This window comes from Neovison vison, chromosome 2 (genome assembly GCF_020171115.1).
Source record: "Neovison vison isolate M4711 chromosome 2, ASM_NN_V1, whole genome shotgun sequence".
NCBI lineage: Eukaryota > Metazoa > Chordata > Mammalia > Carnivora > Mustelidae > Neogale > Neogale vison.
Genome location: NC_058092.1, coordinates 226,655,887 through 226,674,549, shown reverse-complemented (window position 1 = coordinate 226,674,549; position 18,663 = coordinate 226,655,887). Strand labels below are relative to the sequence as shown.

The 18,663-nt window shown below is 42.7% G+C and overlaps 1 protein-coding gene across 1 annotated transcript in view; it reads left to right on the top strand.

Annotated features, from left to right (window-relative positions):
- Positions 1 to 18,663, top strand: part of HSPA12A (heat shock protein family A (Hsp70) member 12A) — a 149,924-nt gene that overhangs the window by 947 nt on the left and 130,314 nt on the right. The window contains exon 2 of the mRNA XM_044240601.1: positions 14,458 to 14,545. Within this exon, the coding sequence (XP_044096536.1) occupies positions 14,458 to 14,545 (88 nt within the window). The remainder of the gene's footprint in view (positions 1 to 14,457; positions 14,546 to 18,663) is intronic.

Here is an 18,663-nt window from a genome sequence, read left to right as displayed (position 1 = left end):
CTCTAGATACTTCTGTAGAAATGGGCCGAGATGGACAGGGTGTTCTTGTTCTACTTTTGCCTGTGTGTGTTCCTGACTTGAGCAGATCACTTAAAACATCTGTGCTGTATTTTGCTCATCTGGAAAGCAATCCAATCTACTTTGCCTGCTTCACAAGTCACTTAGGATAAAATGAGAAAGTGAGTGAGAAGACACTTTAAAACAGGATAGGTATTTTCAGTAGATGCATGTAGATATATAACAATATGTGATTCAGTAAATACTGTTCTAGAAACCCAGACATGTACCTCTTTCTGAACTCCTTCAGTGTTGTCTCTGAATCTCTAATGGAACATCTCACTTTCTGGGGTGTGACAGATCATCATGGGCCTGCCTGATCCCCCTTGCTAGCTGGAAATCCCTCCATGGTAGGAGCCCAGTCTGAGTCACCTTCACATACCCCTCTGGGCTGGGCCCGCAGGGACAGAGCATGTGCCCTGCTGAATAGGTGTCAAACGGACCTTTATACAAAATAAGTCCGTGCTATGGCTGCTGTTGTGTCCATTCCATGTGTGCGCCTTTCCTCCTGTCCCCGTGGATGGAAGGGACCCTGTTCTCTGGGACGCCCGTCCTTCATTGCTGAGCTGTGTCTCACGTCTGCAGAGAAGCCGTGCTCCACACCAGCTCTCCTCACTCGGCGTTTCCTTTCTTCAGAACTCCTTCCCCACTTGGAGCCACAAAGCTCAGCCCTGGGGGATGTTTTGACTCATTTGACACATCAGTGGAAGGTTGGGAGTATTCTGGGATTGGACCACCATGTTTTGGAGTTGCCCATCTATAACCCACTGGCCTCTAGGTTCCATGAGAACAGAGACTTGGTCAGTCTTGTTCACCATTGTGTCCCCAGTATATTAACTTACAGAATCATTGCTCAGTAAATATATGTTGAATGAATGAATGGATTTTTAAAAAGATTTTATTTATTTATTTATTTGACAGACAGAGATCACAAGTAGGCAGAGAGGCAGGCAAAGAGAGAGGAAGGGAAGCAGGCTCCCGGTTGAGCAGAGAGCCCAAAGCGGGGCTGGATCCCAGGACCCTGAGATCATGACCTGAGCCAAAGGCAGAGGCTTTAACCCACTGAGCCACCCAGGCGCCCCTGAATGAATGGATTTTTACACATAATGAATGTTTAATAAATACTTTACTGGAAATGATTTGGAATTGAGTGAATAATGAATACATCAGGCTTTCTGGAGCAAGGGTTTGTTTTCAGTAGTAACGAGACATCAGGATGGAAAAGTAGGGTGGGCAAGATGGACATGGTGTTTTAGGAAGTTAGCTGGTAGCAGTGTGTAGGCTGGGTGGGTGTTTAGTTGTACAGAAAGCAGGAGACACAGGTAGAAAATCATGTCGATGTAAGGGCCTGAACTGCACTGGTAGGAATGGCAAGAGATGAATGACAGAGTGAATAGGAAGAAGGATGGAAATCACCGTGAATGATTGGATGTGGGTTGGGGGACCAAAGATGATGCCATCGAGGACGGCTTGTACAGTACTCTTGCAGTGACAGAAATGGGATAGGTGAACTAGTGATGTGGTTTTGATGGAAGGAACACAATGCATTTGGTTTTAAAGGTGTGGAACTTGTGGAGCACTGGTATCTCAGAGAATAGGGAGGATTGATGGTACAGCGATCACCCATCCACATGGAAGTTAAAGTTGAAACAAGAATAGATGAATCCTCTGGAGGGAGAAGGGAGGGGGGAATCCTCTTGAAGCAAGGACCTAAATATTGAGGAAGGAATATATTTAGGACATAGGAGGAGGGTAAGGTGCTATAATAGGGCAATAAGCAAAAGGGCTTAAGGAAAAAAGAAAATGGTCCAAATCCTAAAGTCTAAAGCAGAGAGTTTTGTGTCAGATGTGCGTGGGTACATATGCTTAGAATAAAATTGGAAAGAGTACACTTTAGCATACTCATTGTGTCGTCCTTGGGTAGTGAGATCATTGGGAATTTTATTTTTTTATATATTAGTCGTATCTGATTTTCCTAAAATGAATGTACTACTTGTATAACTTTGAACAATTACATGAAAATATTTGAAGGAAGAATATTTCATCCTGTTAAAGACTGAAATTAAAGGAGAATTAAAGACTGAGAAGAGATCATTAGAAACACAGTTGTTCCATTATAGAATCATCCCATCTTCTTAAAAATAGAACTATATGTAGGCTAAATAAATAGCTAAGACCATCATCCCTGTTTACTTCTGTCATTCACTCAATCAACAAATATTTATTTATGTCTACCATGTGCCAGATGCTTTTCTGGGCACTGGGAAAACAGTAGTGAATAAAATAGGGAACATTTCTTCTCTTCATGGCACTTAGTTCTCATGGCCCTCAATCCTAGCACTTACATGCTGGTGAGCCATCAGGACAATAAACTGCATTAAGAGATGTGAAAGCATTTTGAAAAGTTGTTATGCTAGGGGTTTATTAACATCCTATTAGTGTTGTCAGATTCAGATGAAATAAAATGACTATTCATGAATATTTCAATTTTCTTATTTTCTGTAGATATTAGAAGCACTGGGGTTTTAGCTGTAAAATATATTCATGTACATGCCTACTGTATACATACTTCTCACATTCCTTGTTTTAGTACCCTGGAGACTATATTTCCACTTCATATGGAGACTGAATGTCCAGAGGCACTCAAAGAACATCAGAGCTTGAAAGGGTTTGAGTGCTGCTAACCCTAAAGGTTTAAACAGGGGAGTAGAGGGGAAGGGAAAGTAGGGAAGGAAAGACAAAGGCAAGGTTCAGGAGATAAGGAAAGTTCATATCCAGGGAGGGAGGGTAGGACTATACTCTCCTCTTTTAGATAGAGGACATAGCCATGACTATTGACTTCCCATGGATGGGGTGCTCACAGTCGAAGAGATGTATGGTGTTGGACAAGGGCCATTTGGGAATTACGAGACAGATTGGAGTCCCAGCTGTCCCCAAGATCTAAACCTCACCAATCCAATGAATGGCTGGACTAGATCAGTGTTTCCCTAAGCTTTTTGAAAATGAACATTCCTTTTTAACAGCAAAAAATCGAGGGGACCCCCACCCCATATAATAGTGGCTATATGCAGTGAGTATGCATTCAGTAGTATGTTTGGAGCAATTATATTTCATTCATGTAAATTCCATACAAATGACAAAGACTACGTTTATAGGCAAACCACTCTTCAGTATTGGGTGTGTATTTGGTGGACATTTGGAATGGTGAGGCCCTTGCCCACAGTGCGCAGGCTTCTCAGGGAGCTCGCCTGAGAACCACAGCGCCAGGCCTCCCCATCCAGGACCTCTTCTGTTTTAGCTCTGATTCAAAATAAAACATCAGGACATATTAGCCTAGACCTATTTGCTAAATGAAGATGCTTCATGGAAGAAATTAATCATTCTTCAGGCTGCATTTCAAAAAGGATTTCTAAACCATGTCAGGTATTTCCTAAATGAATGAGGATAAAGAAAAATATGTTTGTTCATTTTCCCTAATCCTCTGCAACACCTTTATATAAATTGGAACTTGTTTGCCATGACTTTAATGTTCAGAAGTGATTGTTTAGATGTTATTTTGGCGTTGCTATCAAGTGCTTGTTAATTCTTGCCTGCATTTAACATCTGTGTTGAATATCATTTTTCATAGGGAACTAATGAACATGATTGCAGGTGCCTTTAATCATAGAGTCATAGAAACTGGAGACAGAATAGATGGAAATGTTGCCTTTTCCCCATCTAGAAAATGGGATTAATAATGTTACCCCTCCTCTCCCAGTTGTCAGGAATGAGAAATAGGATTGCCAAGCTAATTGTAATATAAAGAGCTGTAAATTAAATGCTAAGTAATAAGAGTAGGAATGATTTGACTAATAATAAAACGTTTTTTTGTAGTTTGATTTTTTAATTACCAATGTCTCCCAGCAGTAGTCATTACCCCTGTGCTAGAAAAACAAAAACCAGGGCAACAACTACCATTGATGGAGAACTTTTATCTGCCTGGGGTTTTCCTTGTATCATCTCGTTGAATCTGCAAAACCACCACAAAAGGTAAGCGGTTAGCCCAAGGTGGACACAGTTAGCAAATGGCGGAGTTGGAATTTGAACTCAGGCCCAGTGGACTCCAGTGCCCATGCAACCCTCCCCCCGACCCCCCGCCTGGATGCCTGCTACCACTGTGCTCCTCTGCCTGTCAAATCTGGAAGTTTTGTAGTCAGAGCCTGCGGTCTCATGCCTGTGATTGCTAGGGGCTTGGCCATCACCGGTTCTCAGTCTGGGCTGCACATTAAAGTCACTTGGGGATTCTACTAGATTCTGGTGGGATCTAAACTCTGTTAGAATTTAAGCACCAGGAAGAGGAGGGTGATCTATTCACTGTTGTAGTATTAAAAAGCATTGATACCTAGGCCCTACCCCAGACCTGTTAAATTGGAATCTCCAGGAGTGGGACACACACAGAAGTATTTTTTTTTTAATGTGTATGATATTAATGTGGAGCCTAGATTGAGAACCTCACTCTAAGAGATTTCTTCATGGATCATGTCAGATACAGAATGGATAACGCTTCCCCCAGGAATGATCTGATAGTGGATACAGCTAAGAAATGTTGAGCCTTGGAACCAGACCGTATGGGTTCAAGCCCTGGTTCTTCCAGTTCCCAGCTGTATGACCTTGTAAAAGTTACTTGACCTCTCTGAGCCCATTTGCTCATCACCTAATATTTTCAATGTCATAGGATTGCTATGAGACTAAATTTGAAAATCCATGGAAACTTCTTCCCACTCTGCCCAACACATAGTAAAGGATGTCATTATTACCAAAGAAATTAAGGAGAAGGAAAATAACATTTTTAGAGTTTTGCTGTGTTCGCCTGAAAACCTTAATTTAGCTTGTAGAGGAATTCAGGAGGAACTGAATTAAATGATAAGGGGACCTCCCCCACCCTTTAAAAACGATATTACTGACCTTTTAAGATAATCAGACCTCCTGGTAATCTATCACTTTTGTTTTAACCTTTACCATTTGCTCAAAATTATAGAGTTGATGCATTATTTCTCTCTTGTTTTCCAAATAAAGCAGAAAGCTGGAGCCATGGTTGTAATGTGAGTGTTCAAAGCTGGCATCCTGTCAAAGGCTCTTTTAGATCTAGCCTTCCGGTCATTTGTTGTGAGGGCTTTGACACTGAAAACCAAAAGATACTGTTGGAGATGCTCTTGCTGGCAGTTTAATTGGTATTTTTCAGGATATAGACACACAATTTCTATATATGCAGAATGAAATGGGGAGTAGGGCAATTATCCAGTGAGATTAGATAGTAAAAAAGGGGGGAGAGAATCAGGCAAAAGAAATTCTTTAAAGCAAGCTATTTTGCCATTTTTGAATAGATACTTCTCTAACTTTGTAGAAGTAGTTAAACTTAAGAGTATTTCTGTGACCTAATTACAGGCTAATAAAGCAAAATGAATGCATATAAAATACCCTACAAAGGCCAGGTTTTTCAATGTGTACTTCTTAATATAACAGCAGCAAAATAAGTATAGGAATTGCATTTATTGCAAATGAAGGAAATGTTAAACATCTTTCCCACATAGGGGGCAGCAAAGAAGAAAGAGAGGAGAAATCCCAGTAAGAGGACCAGTAAGATGTTTTATTGAGTTATGGCTGAAGATGTTTTCTCTGTAACTGCTGCAAACATTGATTTGGTTAGTTTCCTGTCCCCCGAGAGTGGTATGCCCTTCTATTTCGTTGTTGCACTTGAATGAAAGCCAATAAATTGTTTGACTTTTGTAATTAAACTGAAGGACTTGATTGAAGGGGAGTTTAGCTTCCCTGAAAGTGTGCTTTAAGTTAATCTACTTAAGAGGAATTATCTATTTCTTATTAGTGAAATCAAAATACTCTGTGCCTTTATAACTGATGATTTCTACGGGCCTGGTCATGAATCTTATGGTAATGGTAAAATGTCAAACATTATTTGGGGAATTTAGAAACTTTCAGTTGTCAAAAATTTAGGACTTGAGTTTTGACGTTTGGTGTTGGCAAAATGTAGAGTCATATTTGTTTTCTTTTTCTTCCTTGATTTGCCATTTTTAGGGATCAAGTTTATAATATTTGAGACTTTTTGTTTCTTGAATTTTTTAAAAAAATTATAGTCATAGATGCAGATGAGAATTAGTTCTTTTGTGGGAGTAATTTTAGGGAGTAAATTTCCAGGAATTTTTAGCAAAATCATTTTAGGCAAATTTTTCAGGATGGATTTGATTTAATTGCATCGCTTTTATATATGACAATCATACATATATAAAGTACTACCATTGGAGCCCTATACACTTCCAAAATTATTTAAAGTGATGTTTGTGAATGAATCTTTAATGCCAATCTAATGTATTAAATTTTTGCATAATTAAAAATACACAGAATTATATGTTAACAAGGGACAGTAGATCTGGTTTTTAATTAAACTCCACTTGTATTTTGTGACTGTGCATTCAAACCTGTAGGTGGATATTGTAGAAATAAAAGCGGTAATGATCAGAATTAGTTTCTTAGAAAAACAATGTTTCCATTAATACTTAAGGAAAAAGAGAGGATGAAAGTCTAAAATGTCATTTCTAAAGTGGAAATAATTTTAATATGTATTTAATAATGCCTGTCTTCTGCTTGGGCTACAGTCAGCATAACCATCTTTAAGTGGTACAGTTTGGAGATGGGAAAGAAAAGGAAAGTACGAGAGAATCTAACACAGATGTGCTCAGGAGTAAAGAGCGATGTGTATTGGGATGATTTTGTGTAAGGGAACTTTCACTTGAAATAAAAAACTGAGGCAGGGCGCCTGGGTGGCTCAGTGGGCTAAAGCTTCTGCCTTTGGCTCTGGTCATGATCCCAGGGTCCTGGGTTCGAGCCCCACATCGGGCTCTCTGCTCCACGGGGAGCCTGCTTCCTCCTCTCTCTCTCTCTGCCTGCCTCTCTGCCTACTTGTGATCTCTGTCTGTCAAATAAATAAATAATCTTAAAAAAAAAAAAAAACTGAGGCAAAATGAGGTTGAAATTGAAGTTTCTGGGTTCCTGCCCTGGTCTCCTCTTCTTTTTGTGTGCACAGAGATATGGCCAAAGGAAGCCACAGGGTCACTGAGGATCCCCCCCCCCCTCTGCCACTGCCCCTGTCGGTGGGAACTGGCCAAACTCCCAGAAGGAGCTACCCTTGTCCAGCAGCTACTGTTAGACTGTTGTAAAAATTTGAGTTGATTTATGAACAGCCAGGTGATTTAAAATATCCCTGAGCCATTCTCAGTAATCATCTTTCCTAAAGTTCATGACCAAATATTTGCACTCTAGGCTTAGGACCTTCATGGGAATTTGAAACTAGAGAGGACTGTGTACCAAACTCATGAGGCAGAGAATTTCGTCTCAGTTAATGTGAGTTATCTCTGCCTTCTAAAGAATTTTTCTACTTCTACAGCATTAAAAGTAGAGTTCCTGTTTGAGAGAACTAGTAACAAATGTCTTTTGGCCATAAAATTATTCCATGCCAACACTTGTGGGATTTTTTTGGTATTTTTTTTAATATTTTATTTTTTATAAACATATAATATATTTTTATCCCCAGGGGTACAGGTCTGTGAATCGCCAGGTTTACACACTTCACAACATTCACCATAGCACATACCCTCCCCAATGTCCATAACCCCACCCCCCTTCTCCCAACCCCCCTCCCCCCAGCAACCCTCAGTTTGTTTTGTGAGATTAAGAGTCACTTATGGTTTGTCTCCCTCCCAATCCCATCTTGTTTCATTTATTCTTCTCCTACCCCCTTAACCCCCCATGTTGCATCTCCACTTCCTCGTATCAGGGAGATCATATGATAGTTGTCTTTCTCCGCTTGACTTATTTCGCTAAGCAGGATACCCTCTAGTTCCATCCACGTCATCACAAATGGAAAGATTTCATTTCTTTTGATGGCTGCGTAGTATTCCATTGTGTATATACACCACATCTTCTTTATCCATTCATCGGTTGATGGACATCTAGGTTCTTTCCATAGTTTGTCTATTGTAGACACTGCTGCTTTAAACATTCAGGTACATGTGCCCCTTCAGATCACTACATTTGTATCTTTAGGGTAAATACCCAGTAGTGCAATTGCTGGGTCATAGGGTAGTTCTATTTTTGACATTTTGAGGAACCTCCATGCTGTTTTCCAAAGTGATTGCACCAGCCTGCATTCCCACCAACAGTGTAGGAGGGTTCCCCTTTCTCCGCATCCTCGCCAGCATCTGTCATTTCCTGACTTGTTAATTTTAGCCATTCTGACTGGTGTGAGGTGATATCTCATTGTGGTTTTGATTTGTATTTCCCTGATGCCGAGTGATGTGGAGCACATTTTCATGTGTCTGTTGGCCATCTGGATGTCTTCTTTGCAGAAATATCTGTTCATGTCTTCTGCTCATTTCTTGATTGGATTATTTTTTCTTTGGGTGTTGAGTTTGATGAGTTCTTTATAGATTTTGGATACTAGCCCTTTATCTGATATGTCGTTTGCAAATATCTTCTCCCATTCTGTCAGTTGTCTTTTGGTTTTGTTAACTGTTTCCTTTGCTATGCAAAAGCTTTTGATCTTGATGAAATCCCAATAGTTCATTTTTGCGCTTATTTCCCTTGCCTTTGGCAATGTTCCTAGGAAGATGTTGCTGTGGCTGAGGTCGAAGAGGTTGCTGCCTGTGTTCTCCTCAAGGATTTTGATGGATTCCTTTCTCACATTGAGGTCCTTCATCCATTTTGAGTCTATTTTCGTGTGTGGTATAAGGAAATGGTCCAATTTCATTTTTCTGCATGTGGCTGTCCAATTTTCCCAACACCATATATTGAAGAGACTGTCTTTTTTCCATTGGACATTCTTTCCTGCTTTGTCGAAGATTAGTTGACCATAGAGTTGAGGGTCTATTTCTGAGCTCTCTATTCTGTTCCATTAATCTATGTGTCTGTTTTTGTGCCAGTACCATGCTGTCTTGATGATGACAGTTTTGTAATAGAGCTTGAAGTTCAGAATTGTACTTGTTGGAATTTTTATTAACTTGTGAATCTGACCTAAACTTTGGCTGTCTAATCCTTAAATGCTTTCTTTTTTTTTTTGCTAGCCAAGCTGACAGTATGCAGTGGGAAAGTAAGGCTTATGTACTGATTTTGAGAATACAGCCTCAAAGACTGTATTTTATAGAGCAAGAATCAAAGACTATGTTTGTAGAGTAAGAACAAAAACAACTCTTGTTTTAAAGTATCATATTTGAAATAACTATAACATGCGGGTATCAATTTATAAGCTTTAGAATGTATATTGTCCTATGTATCATATTCTATTACTTTACTGAAAATCCAGGCATTTTGAATTCTTAACTAAGACCATTGCAAGAAAAGTATCTGTTCAGTAAATAATTTACACATTTCTTATAAATCTGTTGTTGGAAAATAGTTGTCTTCTCTTAAGACAATTCTAAATGCAAAAGCAGGAAATGCAATCAAAACCAGGCATTGAAAATTTACAGAACTTTCCATTTGTATTTGTAATAGACTTTATATCCATGTATTATTTGTGATATGAGAACAGGAGGAATCACCATGTGTTTTTTTTTTTTTTTTAACTAAAAAATCACCATTTTACCTTCCCTAGTATATGTTGTCTGAGTCTGACTCTAACTTACTAGGGACAGGCCTTGAACTTTTTATGCTCTTTCCGAATCCTGATGCTAAGAAACAAATGCAACGCAGCTTGGCACAAAATTTGACCCTTGCTGGTGGGTCGGAAAACGTCACACGCAGAGCCTGTATCCTCTGGGGCAAAGGCTCACGTACCACATCAGGATCAGCCCCTCTGATCACCCTGTTTCTGAGAAACATCCCCTCGCTCTCTGAATTTAGACTTCAGCATATACACCTTGCGCTAGCTTATCCTGTCTATTTTTCACAAGATACGTAGGCAAAATTGTCGGGTTTTTAATGGCTGGTGTCTGCAGCTAGTCCTTTGGGTCAGTCATCTTTGTGTTGATTCTCAAGTGCATCTGTCTCAGTTGGATGTTTTAAACTAAGCTGAACTCTGGAAGGCTTGGATTGGAGGAAAGGAACTGTAATCCTGTGTTACGCAAACTGGAGAGAGACAGTATGGTATCGTTTCTTGGCTACTTAGTGCTTTCTGACTTTCGGAAGAAAAGGAAACCTGGCAGCATGTAATTCTAAGAAAATTGTAAGAAACAAAGTAGAACCTAGCTCTTCGTGGGGGCAGGGAAGGGGTGAAGTCTGCCTAGATGGCTTCTGCGTTGTCTGATGTCCTCACAAACCTTGCGGGTTCAGTGTTGACTGAGAATGAGCCTGTACATTCCACCGAGGGAAGAAAGAGCAAAATCTTTTTCTTCCCTTAGCCGGTGGTTCTGTTAATTCAGGAGCTATGAAGCAGATTTTAAATTGACATCATTTTCTAACTGGAAAGTTAAGTGCCTCTTCTATCTGGAATACAAACATTTCAACAGGTCCTGTTGCGCTTGATGTGAACTTTTTATTCGAGTATAAAGGATCTTAACATTTCTGGGTGTTAACTTTTAGGGAATACATAGCAGTAGCAAATACAGCAAACACTACATAAACAAAGGGTCTCAGGCTGAAATAAATGTCTGTGGCTTTCACGACGTAAGTACATGCACAGATCTGATTATGAAGAATGTTAGCTTTTACCCTAGAGAACAATCACATTTTAGCCCCCGGGTACAGCCCTCACTGCTGTAAGCACAGACACAGGAATGATGCAGCATTTTAAAATACATTCTTTTCTTCTTAAACACATGCCCACCATCTTGACAAACACTGTTTAGTGCGAAGTTCAAACACACGTCACCCAAGGTTAATTTCTACCTTGTGCAGTCAGGTGGTTTCAGAAGTGCTACGAGAATCCGCAGGAGCAAGGAGACGCAAATCCCCATTTTGTTGCCTCTGCACTTTGGAATTCTGTTCAGACCTCTTGCATTGTGTGCAGACATATGAAAAAGGAGGACGCAAAAGTGAAACCAGTCCTGGGGCTGCTGTCAGCATGAACGTTCTTTCCACGGACCGTGTGCTTGTTTGACTTGTTTTTGTCCTCTTCACACATTCTTTTTCTCCCCTCTTCACACTGTCCACCCAGGCTCGCTCTGGGAGTTCATGCGGAGGACACCAGCCTGAGCACCAGCAGCAAACACCTCCCCCCCAACACACACACCCCAGGGCCACCTTCCTCACATTCCTGCTTCCTAGGCCATCTTTTGGAGGGGGTTTGGGATCCCAGCCCTGGTGGTCCAGGCTCTCCTAGCTGTGGCTATAGGGACTTAACCCATTGACCGCCTGTCCAATAGGCAAAACTGTTAGAAATAACTGTGTGGTTATATTTACTGCTTCTGTGTTTCCATGATAGGAATCGTCTTTATAGATAAGAAAATCATAGAACCACACAGAATTTTTGGGTCATTTAGTTCCACAGTCATTTTATACATACACACACACACACACACACACACTTACACACACACACACACCTTCATCTAAGCAAATAGAAAAACCTCTAGTTACTGGCAAAAAGCTGTCAACATAATTCTTCTATTCAGGAATCAATTTATTTAATGAGCTTAAATTAAAGATTTTTAAAATCCTCTTTGTTATGGGTAAAGGAAAAATACCATTTATGATATACAGTTAGTATGGTTATTTTGGTATAATATGTGTAATTGTCCCAACTGAATATCTGGCATATTCTGACAGTATTACAAGACTTAAAAATGTAAAGTCTAAAATTCCTAAATTCTGAGAAAAAAGTGCGGCACCTGTTTTGGGTTGTGGATCTCGTACCGTGGCCTCTCAGAGGGTTAGCTGGATAAAGTTCTGTGGCTTTCCTCAGATTTATAATTTTAAATGGCCTTTTGGTAGCTGCCTTCTCTACCCTAGTTTGTCAAGTAAGCAGGCGGATGTTTTTGCCTTCTGATAAATTACCATTATAAACATGTCTGCCTCCTTTACTTCATCTGCTACAAAAAATATTCAGGGCTCATCCGGTTTGAAGGTGAGTCACCTGAGGCTTTGTTCCCGAATTAGTAACGCGGCAGGCTCTCATTTAGCAAGTTGTGCTTCTCACCAATTAAAAGGCAAAAAGTTTCTCTCTTTCCCTCAGATAGAGACTTAGGCTTTCACCTGTCAGAGAAAAATGAAACCGTCACTAACCAGTGTTTATTTTGCTGGCGGGTGCATGCCTACGACAAAGTGATTTTTTTTTTTCTCCAGGTGAATTACTCCCCACGTTGGCGTGGCAATGACTAATAAAGTATTTATGAAAACGCAAGTGTGTCATCCCCACTCCCACAGTGTGTCACTGCTGCCGCCAAGTGACAGGTCTGAAAAAAATACATCAGCAAACCTCAAACAATTAGAGCATCGATTCCAGTTTGGAAAACCAAGGCCCCCACTCCCTCCTAGACAAAGATACCCTCTCCTTATAGGAGGAGAACGCAGAGGCTCTCCTAAATCCCTTTGACCCATGTAGCCAGCCATCCCTTGGAATTTGGGTTTCTGAGACAAGAATGGCACGGTAGTGAAGAAAATAATGTCTTTCCCTGAACCAACTCCTTCTCATTCTGGGGCTGCGGGGAGTTTTTAGTCCGGTTAGTTGTCCACAATCGCACGCAACATCCTCCTGAGCTACAGAAGGGAGCAGTCCCTGTCTTAAAAATCAAGTAGACACACCAAGAACTTGCAACTCTGGGAACCCGCGAGTGCTTGGGGACCTATGCAAAGACCATTCTCCTGAGCAACCTCGTTCTTGAACTGGGCTAAGAGCTTTCAATTGCTGTGACATTTTCAGCCAGGGAAGGGAGTAGTTGTTGCGGAGAAATGCTTTACAGGCAATTACTTTATATTATCAACAGAGCAATTCCCTGTCCAGAGAGGGGCCAAAACGATCAAGTTAAATCGTGAAAGAGAGAAAGAGCGAGCGGGAGAAGGGATTCATCTCATTAGCAGGTGCCAGTGCGGCGGGCTCTGCGGCGCACGGTGTCACTGGCCCTTTAAGACGGCGGCTGCGCTCCCTCCGCCGCCGCCGCCCCCTCCCCCGGAGCTGTTGACAGGTCTAAACCTCCCGAGCAGCCCATTGTGGCCACAGTAGGAGGCACCTGCAGAAAATGTGCCAAAACCAGGCAGGGAGCAAGAGCTTTTCAATAAGCCCCGCAGCTGGAGAGGAGAAGCAACACTAAACACGCGGGCGCAGACCAGGCATGTGATGGGAAAAGGGGTCAAACCCAGACACCTCCTATCGGCTTTCTGAGCTTTCTGAGCACCGTTTGGTTCAATTTGCTGACATCTTCTAGCTGGCTTTTCTCTATTTGCTTAATATGCTGAGGTATTTAGCTTAAAAGCACTAAATACTCCATCACGAGGAGCTCTTCTCTCCCTTTCCCATTTACTGTTATTAAGGACGTTTTCCAGTATTTTCTCCCTCTTTCTGCTCCAAACTAAGATTGTTTTCTTTCAGTTCTCTCTCTCTTACTGCTACCTCGCAGGCATTCGCTGCCACATGCTGCATTGCAGGCTTGATTTGACTCTTTCTTAATTCGGGGGCAAGTCGGGCTCTCCCAATTTGGGATCTGGGCTGCCTTAGTAAAGCACACATTCCAGCTGCTATCAGCACATGTCTGGAAAATGCACAGCATTTCGACGCAGTAAACCTTTGCTGGGCATCTACTGTGTCCCCACCACTGTCGTAGGGACTTCTGGAAATCCAGAGATAGATAGATGTGCCTCCCCTCCCCTACTGCTTAGGATCCAGCAGAGAGGCCAAAGAGCTGATAGGACCATGGGTTTTAGGAATTGGTCTTGCACCCAAGCATTTGTCTTTGTGGTACTTACAGCCCTTTGGAGAATAAGCTGGAGTGGAGGTAGAGCAGGGGGGGCAGGGAGCGATATGGCATGTGCTGGTGGTGTAGTGGCTTTGTCTAGTCTCTCTTGAGAAGCAAGAGGACAGAGTCTCACTAAGCTGAGAACCTGGCATCACGTCTCAGTTTTGGCAGCTCTCAAAGGTCTGGAAATCCTTGCCTTTACATGGGGCCTTCCGGCTCACATGGTATGTTCCATCTATTCTTTTTCCCACTGGAGGTAGTAAGGCATTATCTTGGTCTTACAGATGAAAACATCTGAGACTCAGCACAAAGCACCTTGCCCAAGGGCACAAACCAGTGGGTGATAAGTGCAAAGGCCCTGAGGAAGCTGACCCCTCTGCTGCCCACCGTTACCTTTCTGCTTCCCTTCTACCCTGTGCGGCCTCTTCCACCTGTCTCCCAGCGCGAACACACACTTTGAGAGTGGCACAGAAGCAGACAAAGGGACATTTTCACAGTGAAACTCTTCTCCCCCTTCCTACAGATGGAGAGTGTTGGCGTGTACGGACTCTGTGGGTGTGCAGCGAAGAGCAAAGTGAAGTGTGATTCCAGGTGGGAAATACCAGCTTCAGGTAGGAAAGGAATGGATTTGTGCAAGTACCAAACTGGCGTCGGAAGTTTTCAAAGCAGATTTCATTCCTTTGGAGAGGGATGAGGCCCATTTCTAGCTGGTACAGTTAGTCTAAAGCACATGCAAGATATTTGCCAAACCACTGCAGCACATCTGGTCGTTCAGAGCGCTGACGAGTGGTAAGAGGCGTGAGAGCAAGAGTATTTCAGAAGCACCCTTGAGTCGGGAATTGAAATTGTTTCCCACCTACTCAGAGCTTGGAAAATGGGCAACAGCGGACATTTACACTCCCCAGCACAGCTGCGGAGCGGGACCTGGCTGGGCACACTCCTGTCCCCTCCCTGCCCGGGCTCCAAAGGCTCTGGGGGCTTGCGTGTTAGAGTTCAGGCCTGTCCTGAGGCAGGAAGAGATGATCTCGGGCTCCTCCAAGCTTGTTTATGCTTTAACATGTCTCTCCCCAGAGAGGACTGGTCCTCTTCTTCCTTCTTGCCCAGTGCCTCCCTCCAATTCTGGAGGAAACAAGTGGACTATTCATGTAAAAAGAGAAAGAGTGAGCTGGGGGGCGGGGGGGGGGGCGGAGGGGGGGATGCCACCGACAAACTCCATTGAAAGCCACTGGCTGTTCATTTACATTCACACTTTTTAAAAATGTTAACTAATGATGTTAAATGGTTTGCCAAAGGTCCTGGCAGGTCAGTTGTAGAAGTGTCATTTCTGCCTAATTAGGGCTCTTGTGGCTGCCCGGGGCCTCCCAGTGCAACTGGTGACAAGCCGAGAGCTGACAGCTTCAATTGGTGCCAATAGGAAGGTTGGACCGGTCATGTTTTCCAACTCAGCCAGGTGTTTGCTGAATGGGGGAGGGGGCCTGGGGAGATCTGAACGCTTCCATGATCCGTCTTCTTTCACTGCTGCCTGGCAAGTCCTCTCCCTCTGCCTGTCTTGTCTTGTGTCAAGGTCAAGAATGGGCTTTGCTAAATCAGCAATTTGGGTTATCTCTGGGAGGTCATTAGCATTCCCTGGCCCAGACATTTCAAGTGGTCTCAGACCCCAGATGCTAGATTTTTTTTTTTCTCCTCCCTAAAATCAGAAAGTAGGAAGAGTAAAGGAAAGTTTTAGGTTTAAAAAAAAAAAATGGTAGGAAGAAAACAAAACAGACCAAAAAAGACCCAGAAAACTCTGCATAGCCCTCAGAGTGTTAAGCTTCTGAAGACATTCATAATAGGAAAACTGCTAGAAGAGAAAACAGCTAAAACATCCAGCTCGATGCTTTGAATGTTTTCCAGGGAAGACGGTAATGAAAAAGAAATCATGTAATGTGCAGCTGGATGCTGTGTGCCTGTCACATAGTAGGTGTTCAACAAATAAGTTACTGCTGATTTGATTTTTCAAGGGAGAAATTTTTGCCTGGAAAACAAAGAGCAATTGAGAGAGACCTGGTATATTCCACACCTGCTTTACTTGTTCCTGAAATGCTCTTTGAGTTTCTCAGTTCATCATAAAATACATGCGAAGTTGGAGTGCCACATGAGAGGTTGATAGGATTATTTTATTTCAGTTTTTTGTTTTTTCCCCCACTTTTTTTTTTTTTTAACAACTTAAGCAATAACTACTTGGGAGCCCCAGGCTGCAGCAGCCAGAGCAAAGAGGCACTCCCGCGGCACTGAGAGGACCTCTGAGTGCAGAATTTGGCTTGGGCACACCGGCGGGTCCTGTGGGGGGTGACAGCACTCCCTGTTCGACCTGAGTTGGACACATCCATACTGGAAAACACGCAAACACACACACACGGCGCACATGTCCGTGGTCTGTCTGACAGGGAACGGCAGGATTCAGGCATGAGCGTCTACGGGTCATGCTTGTTAAATCAAAGGGGGGAAAATGCATGAGGAAAAAAAAAAAAAGCCACGTTCATTTTATGAAAATCTGAAGACCAGACCCAAAGAGGTCAGTTCTGGGGAGGAGGAGGGAGACTACAGTCATAGGCGTCTGAAACCAGGAGTTTCCAGCTCTCTGTCCCGCTTGCTGCCTCTGTTATCTCAGATATGGAACAATGAAAGTTGGGGTCAGACAGGAGACTGTTTCCATCTGTTGATTTTCTCAATGGCGTGGAGTGAAGATGAAAGGAGGCGGCCTCTGTAGGCTCGCCAAGGGACTGCCTGGTCCTTATCAGGGCCCACTCGCAGTCAGTCCTCTCTCTGTGGCACTGAGTCCTCCGTGGCTGGAGACCACATCACCTTATTTTCTTCAGACCCAGGACAGACAGACGCTAAGAGAGGGAATTCATAGAATCGCCTCATAGGCTGACCTCATGAATGCTATGTGAGCAAATGAATCTAGATACCTCCAGACAGTTCAGTTGACTGTTTCCAATTTTCCAGGGACCTCCTTGGTCACTGAATGCCCTCCAGGGGTCCACTTTGCATTCTCGTCCATTCCTTTGGTGCTTGGCACATGTCCATTTTCTTCTCCTTCAGTCACCTTCCTGGTTTTGTCCTGGGATATGATTTTGCTTCCAGTTCCAGTTTGGACCCCCACTGTGGCTCTGCCTCCCTTATCTGCCTCTATCTGCCAGATGTGACCCGCCACCCATAATGGCTGTTTGCAGACTTCGAGGGCAAACGTGTGAGTGTCTGGCTCTTAATAAACGCTAAGAAGTGGCCACTGAAGCCCCTCATAGTGGTTAAGAAGGTGAATATTTACAAATCATTCTGTAAGATATTAGTGGTAAAGAAAAATGTTCTTGCAGCCATGACACCAGCATGGGAAATAAGCCAGTCATTTAGTATAACGAAGCAAAGCAACAAAAAACTTTTGAGGACTTGTGAACAGAGGAAAGAACATACACGTGACAGGGAGTCTTCTGTTTGGTGGCGTTAATATATCCTGGTGGTGCTCATGAAAACTGGTCCTCACAATGGCAAAATCATGTTCAGTTGGATATTACCTAAACCTTTCTGAAAGCAAATCTGATTTCGACATTCCATTGTTTGAGGCTTTCCGATGGCCCTTTCAGATCTGATTCTGGCTTCTCTTTGACCTTGAACCCTTACTGTGCTGTGCTGATCTGCTGGCAGTTCTCAGGACCTGCCAGGATGTTTCATGCCTCAGGGCCTTTGAACAAACTCTTTTTTTAATCCTTGGAATGCCTTCTCTCCCTATTGTTCTCCCAACAAACACCTATTTCTTATACCACCTCCTCCCTAAAGCTTCTCCTGACACCCCTTTCTTTCCTATGCGCCCCTCTGCAGAACCTCACAGTCTTTCGAAGAAGAATTCTAGTTGTGATAATAAAAGCTCCCTTTTACTGAATGCCTTCTGTGTGCCCGTGTCTGTGCTTTTGCTAGTTATACCGTTCATTCCTCACTGCCCTGTGAAGAAGGCACTGTCGTAGATGCTCGTATCACTAATGAGAGCCTGTGGCTCAAGTTGTGTGTTGACGGTCACACAGGTTGAACATGGTGGAGTGGGACCTGAGCCCAGCCAGCGTGATTCAAGCACATGTAATAACCACCTTTGATCTAGAACCACCAAGTCACGCGGACTCCCATTATAAGTGGCTGCCGTGCCGGTGTTTGGGTTTTAGTGTGTCTCGCCTCTAGCTGTTGAGCTCGTGGGTGTTGGTGACAGTCTTCACTAAGTCTGTGTCTAGTGCCGAGTGTAGGGTCAGCACATGGCAGAGACTCTAATTGTGGGTCGAATTTAACAAAATTGAATAGAATTGAATTTACTACATATTTATGCATATGCGTGTGTATGTATATATTCTCTCTCCTGCCTCTCTTATCCTCTGTGTGTTTTATATATACATATATATATATACACACACACATATATATGCACACTATACATACATATATCGCTATGTACACAAGATACATATATGTATATGTCGGTATATATATACATAAACAAACAGACATATATGTATATAAAGAGATTACAAGGCAGGGAGCGAGAGAATCAGTCTCAGTTGGGAGGAATACACATGCATTCTTGTCTGTTTGACTTTGGTTGGTGAGTCTGTAGTCTCTGTTAACCTCGTTGCCTTGTAGCATGGGTGAGACAGCATGTACCTTGGCCCGGAGGCTCCTAAAACCAGACCTTGAAGCTCTCCAAGTT